This window comes from Asparagus officinalis, chromosome 4 (genome assembly GCF_001876935.1).
Source record: "Asparagus officinalis chromosome 4, Aspof.V1, whole genome shotgun sequence".
Lineage (NCBI taxonomy): Eukaryota > Viridiplantae > Streptophyta > Magnoliopsida > Asparagales > Asparagaceae > Asparagus > Asparagus officinalis.
The window spans coordinates 55,057,361-55,063,921 of NC_033797.1; the positions used below are offsets into that span (position 1 = coordinate 55,057,361).

Here is a 6,561-nt window from a genome sequence, read left to right on the forward strand (position 1 = left end):
TCTATCCAGTACTCATTCTAAGCATCCGAATGTCCATGCGTGTAAGAGGACGTGGGGGTCGTGGTGGACGCTAATGAGGAATAGTCTCGGAGGATGGAGGCGACTGTTATAGAGCATGAGACACACGGGACATCTTGCTTGATGACCTGTAGAGGCAGAACCAGGAGTTGCAGAGATAAATCGACGAGTTAAAGGACCAAGTAGCACATCCGCATAGGCGGTGTGCTATCGACTCAGATCGTGCCAATGATTCCAAACTTAAGTTGGAGTATTCAAGATATCATGGTTTTTGAAGGGGTTATGATCAATCTTGGGATTATGTCAAGGTGGATCTTCTTGAGCTTTAGGGAGGTTCCCAGCTCAAGGAGTTCATTGATTGGTTGCATGCGGTGGAATGCATGTTCGAGTATATGTACCTTCTTAAAAGAAGGTTAAACTAGTTGCAATCAAACTCAAGGGCCGAGCTTTTGCATGGTGGGAATAGGAGCGGCACATGCGGGAGAGGCGAGGTAAACACAAGATTAATGATTAAAGAAGTTAAAGGAGAGAGTTTCTTCCCTTCAACTATGCTCAAAACATGTTGCAGTGGTTGCGGCAATTGCGAAAAGGGAGTACACCGTGGAGGTGTACATAGAGGAGTTTCATATGTTGGTTGTACACAACAACCTGGCACAGACTGAGGAACAACTAGTTGCTTACTACCTTGGAGGTCTCTGACAATCACTTTAGAATGACCTGCTCCATCCGTTCCAAGGTTTCCGAAGCCAGTCAGCATGCCTTGTTAGCCTAGAAGAAGCAGTATCGAAGGGGTTCGAGATCTTATCTTGGAGATGCAAACAACTGTTTCCCTGCATCAGCACTTACCAACACCAATCGGAGAGTAACAACACCAAATGCTGAGACTAGCATGGTAAGGCCGAATCCCAGGGCCCTTGGTCGTTTCACTTGTGGAGAGCTGGGTCATTGAGATGCCCGACTGTGCTAATCAACTGTACAAAGGCAAGGTCTGATGGTTTGATGCGGGATCAGATCTAGAGGAACTCGAGCATTACAACAATAATGAGGATGATAAAGACGAGGTTGCATTTTCACTATAGGTGATAGAACCCATACGACATTTGTCGCTTAGAGAGTCCTCGCACCTTGAGAAGAAGAAGAGTGGTTGTGAACTAACATCTTTCACACGGCCTGCACCATAAAATAAAGGTTTTCAAAATCATCATCGACGGAGGGAGGTGTGAAAATCTTATTTGTAAAGAGGTCTTTAAAAGATTCAACTTGACCACACAGCTTGCACCATAAAAGGGAAGGTTTTCAAAATCATCATCGATAGAAGCACCCTCGACCGAACAAACTAACTTGGTCGATAAAGGACAGGGAGGTGGTGGTTGATTCTTTGATTACTTTTTTTTATCGGGAACAATAACTTTGGATAAGGCTTGGTGTTGTCCTCGTGGATGCATGGCATCTCCTGCTATGACGTCCATGGCAGCATGATCGAAAGATGGGAGACCTGATGGTAGGTGAAATTCATATGCCTTCTAGAAGGATGGCAAGAAGTTTTGTGCTGATGCCCATGAAGGAAGAAGCTGGACCTAAACCCGTGTCGGAAGAAAGATGAAACATGTTCTCGAAGAAAACTCTCATCAATGAGGCGCGACCATTCGAGGAGGCCAAAGAACTCACGGTTGTGCATGCCTTAGATACCGCAGAACCTGAGGAGTTCAAGGTATCGGAAGTCCCGGGGTCACCAAATCTCTATTGCATGAATTTGCAGATGTCCCTAATAATCTGTCAAGCGCCAACTGCCCTCCCACCAATGGGAGATCCAGCATTGCATCAACCTGGTTCCGGGGTAGTCTTCCCATTAGACCTGCATACCAGATGAGTTTGATGGGCATATCAGATGAGTTCGAGGGAGCATGAAGAGCTAAAGCTGCAAGTTGTGAAATTGTTGGAAAAAGAATTCTGCGACCTAGTATGAATCCTTATGCCCTACAAGCCCTGTTAACACCAAAGAAGGATGACACCTAGATTGATAGTCAAAACATAAATAAGATCACTGTGAAGTTCCACTTTTTGATACCCCTTCTTGATAACATGTTGGACCAACTAAGGGGGTGTTTGGTTCCTGTTTTTAGAGGGAGAAAGTAGGGGGAAAGCTGCAAAAATGTCAGCTTTTTGGCAGCTTTCCCCGATTGCATCAACCTGGTTCCGGGGTAGTCTTCCCATTAGACCTGCATACCAGATGAGTTTGATGGGCATATCAGATGAGTTCGAGGGAGCATGAAGAGCTAAAGCTGCAAGTTGTGAAATTGTTGGAAAAAGAATTCTGCGACCTAGTATGAATCCTTATGCCCTACAAGCCCTGTTAACACCAAAGAAGGATGACACCTAGATTGATAGTCAAAACATAAATAAGATCACTGTGAAGTTCCACTTTTTGATACCCCTTCTTGATAACATGTTGGACCAACTAAGGGGGTGTTTGGTTCCTGTTTTTAGAGGGAGAAAGTAGGGGGAAAGCTGCAAAAATGTCAGCTTTTTGGAAGCTTTCCCCGAAAATCGCCTCTTTAAGAGGCGATTTTGGGGGAAAGCTGCCAAAAAGCTGACATTTTTGACAGCTTTCCCCACTTTTACAGCTCCAAAAAACCAATCCAAAAGGGCCCTAACAGGTGCTAATGTCTTCTCCAAATTAGATCCGAAGAGCGGGTACCACCAGATTCGTGTTTAGCTAGGCGAAGAATGGAAAACTGTGTTTATGACGTAGGATGGACTATGCAAGTGGACGGCGCTGCCGTTTGGTTTGCCCAATGTACCAAGCAATCGTCCACCTTGAATACCACACAGTGATGATGCATATTTGCAGCAGCTTCATACTTAAGAATTGGCGGCCTCAATTTGTTGCTAAACTTGATCCTAGATACTTTGCAGATGGTCGGCCATATCTTCAGCTTGACATGGGTCGCCCTGCTCTAGGAACTGAAGCTAAGTCGAGGACGCCCTGTGGATTTCTAACATACACTATCTTAAATGGGCTCTTCTTTGTGGTGCAATTCTGTGAACGGCTGTAAGTGAATTCAGCTGCATAAAACATGAGATCCCACTTCTTTGGATTGCCCCAAACTAGACTAAGATGAAGATTCCCCAAAATTCTGTCCACTACCTCTGTCTCACCGACTGTTTGTGGATGATAAGCACTATTGTAACAGAGCTTGGTTCCCCACACTTCTGTTCACGAACTCTGTCTGACCATCTATTTGTGAAAGATAAGCACTATTGTGACAGAGCTTGGTTTCCAACCTCCTCCATAACGCTCTTCAAAAGTAACTCATAAATTTGGTGTCTCTATCCGAAGTGAGGACGTTAGGACTCTATGAAGACACACAATCTCCTTGAAATAGAGATCGGCTATTCGAGATGCATCCATTGTCTTCCTGCAAGCTAGAAAGTGAGGCATCTTTGAGAAATGATTGGCAACGACACAGATCGAATCCATTCCCCTTTGAGTTTGGGGTAGCCTAACAGCAAATTCTATGCTGACATCCACCCAAAGTGCTGCGGGAATTGAAAGCAGTGTGTATAGTCCCACATTAGTTGTTGCTCCTTTCGACACTTGGCACACATAGCAGAGCTTTCCAAAACAGATCACTTCCCTCTTCATGTTAGGCTAATGATAATATCGGGAGATCATCGCCAAAACCTTCTTGCTGAAAGAGACCCTCATTATGAAGCTCCTCGACTATCTTTGCTTGCAGCGAGCAATCTAAAATGCAAAGTTGTAGTCCCCAAAAGAGAACCATTCACTATGAGATCACTTGAGCGATGTTGCTGCTGTTCCACATCTTTATAAATAGGACCAAAGAAGGAATCCGTAGGATAGAGATATCGAAAGGTATCAAAACCCACGACTTGTGCCTGCAAAGTAGATAGCAAAGTCGCTTGTCTGCTCAGCGTATCTGCCACTGATTGTTGACCCCCAGAATGTGCTTCATAGAAAAACCAAATTGTTAGAGATACTCAACCCACTGAGCATGTCTGCGGTTCAGTTTGAGTGAACCATTGATATACTTGAGAGCTTCATGTTTTTAAAGGAGAATAAATTCGCGTTGTAGCAGGTAGTGCTCCCAATGCTATAGGGACTGCACGATGACGTAGAAGTTTGCATCATAGGTACTGTAATTTCCCTTCAAACCGTTTTAGCCATAGGTCGCCCCTCTTAGCTAAGTACACCGCCATGTCTATGCCAGATGCGTCACAAGCTATCTCAAACACCTTAAATCAGGTAAGACAAGTGCCAGAGCAGTCATCATCAACTTCTCCTGAATGATCTGAAACACACATTGTGCTTCATTAGTCTAATGAAAGGGTACTCGGGCTTTGAGGTAATCTGTGATCGGTGCCATCAATCTACTGAAATTGGGCATGAATCGCTGATAGAAGGATGTAAAGCCACGGAAGTTGCAAGCTTCATCGATGTTTCTCAAAACTGGCCAGTATTGCACCACCTACACTTTAGTTGGATTGGCTTGTACCCCATCTATCGAGACAATGAACCCAAAAAATGTGACCCGTTCTGTCAAGAATTGACTTCTTCGATTGTGCAAAAAGCTGTTCTTGTTTTAGCACAGCCAACATGTTTGATGATGCAAGTTCGGGATCAAACTCTTTTCAGCTCAGGAAGGATGATGTAGCTCTAGCTTATATGGACCAGTTTGACCCTATTAGGGTCAAGGTTGGCGGAACTTTAAACAGCACATAATCGCACAAAAAACCAGTCATTTTGAAGCTCTATCAAAATTCCATTGTTTTGGGCCTTAAAATCGCGGTCGAAGATTTTCTCTATATTTTAGGCAGTGTTTGACCATCTAATACAGAGGGGTAAATAGACACGGTTTTAGCAGAAAATTGATATGGAAGATCCTCTTTGCTAATAGGAGGATATTTTCCAGTTTTTGGCATTTTTCTATTTTCAGTTGGAAAGACATTATTTTGTCATTTTCCTTTCATTTTTGAGTCTTGAAAAGACTTTTTTCTGGATGTATAGAGGGAGTTCTTTTAGAAGAATAGAACCCTAGTCATATTGGTTGCGGCTATTTATTTGTATTCTGTGTCTTTCTGCATAGTCTGTAGTCTTGATCCGATTGCATCCTGACCATGACTGCATCAGCTTATAAGCTAGTTTTTTAAAGGTTGGGGAACCCCAACTTTTCTTTAATGTAACATAAGAGCTAGCTTATCAGAGATGTCATCAAATATGTGAATACAGATGAGTTAGCTTATCGTCTACTTCAACCAAAAAAAATAAACTCTCCGAAACATCCTCTAAAAGAGATTTTGAAATAAGCGGATAATTGAACTTTGAAGATATTTATATCACTATGGAATAATTTGGTCCTCTAGTTGGTAATAGCCCTAGTATCTTGTATGCTCCTAACACATTCTAAATCATAGTCATCCTATCAATCATGGAATATAATTGGCCTGTGCTCCCTCTCTGCCTCGCTCCATGTGTCAACGTTGATCCAGCATGCTTATAACTTGGTCTGTGACATGCTACATTGTTTGCAGAGCTGATTACATCTTCTAGTAATATGAAAATGACATTGTTGCAGCATTGATGTACGTTGTTCTTCCAATGCCTCTAATGTTCTTTGCGGGCTCCAACTCTTCTTCGCTTATGTCTGCTGATGGAGATAGGTTGGTAGATATATACTTTCTTCTACTAGTTTACCAATGCTGAAAGACAATTTTCTCTGCTTATCTCACTTTGATTTCAAATCCATGGCAACACAACAGCTGGGTAAATTTTACAAAGTTCTTGACTGGAGTTTCTGTGGTAGGAAGCATCGCAATACCGTCCATCTTAAAGCATGCAGGTATCATTGGATGGGGAGCTCTGGCAATGGAGCTTTCATCTTTCTTCATCTTTGCTGTGGTGATTCTATGTTTCTTACAGACAAACAATGATGATGATTACAGCTACTTCTGAATGTTTCAACTAATGAGCACCATACTGATTCTGTACAGAAGTGATCAAATTCCACGCCATTGTTTATAGATGATTTCTTGTAATTTTCCATCCCATTGTAGATGCTAAAGTTTGTAAATGTGTTCCCTTCTGATATGATGTTAAACTGTGTGTTTCGCACGCAGCTGGAGGTAGCGTTATGCTCAAAACGTTGAAAGGCCAAATTGGTTTGTTATTTGTCAAAAGTTTTCTTCGCCCTGAACCAAAATATGCGAGATAACTTCATTTCGATTCGTTAGAAAACTTATGAAGAGATATGCTAATGCATTTGGCGGTGGTGTTGCAAATGTATGATCTTCGATCCCAACTTCGAGATGATTTTTCCATTCCTGCGTGTATGTTCCTTCCGTGAGACTGCCCTTGTTTACCTGCGTGAAATTTTTGCATTTGCTTTTGCTTCCTCTTGGATAATTTTATTGGGTGCTCTGGTTTCTTTTGCTTCCTCTGGGATGATTTCTGTGTGTAGACCCATGCTTCGTTATTTAATTCTTGCTCTTACCCTTATGTACCCTGTATTCTTCTGATTCTAT

At 42.5% G+C, this 6,561-nt stretch overlaps 1 protein-coding gene across 1 annotated transcript in view; it reads left to right on the top strand.

The window, feature by feature from the left end:
- Positions 1 to 6,260, top strand: part of LOC109837480 (vacuolar protein sorting-associated protein 55 homolog) — a 12,637-nt gene extending 6,377 nt beyond the window's left edge. The window contains exons 4-5 of the mRNA XM_020405739.1: positions 5,616 to 5,700; positions 5,800 to 6,260. Of these exons, the coding sequence (XP_020261328.1) occupies positions 5,616 to 5,700; positions 5,800 to 5,992 (278 nt within the window). The 3' untranslated portion in view covers positions 5,993 to 6,260. The remainder of the gene's footprint in view (positions 1 to 5,615; positions 5,701 to 5,799) is intronic.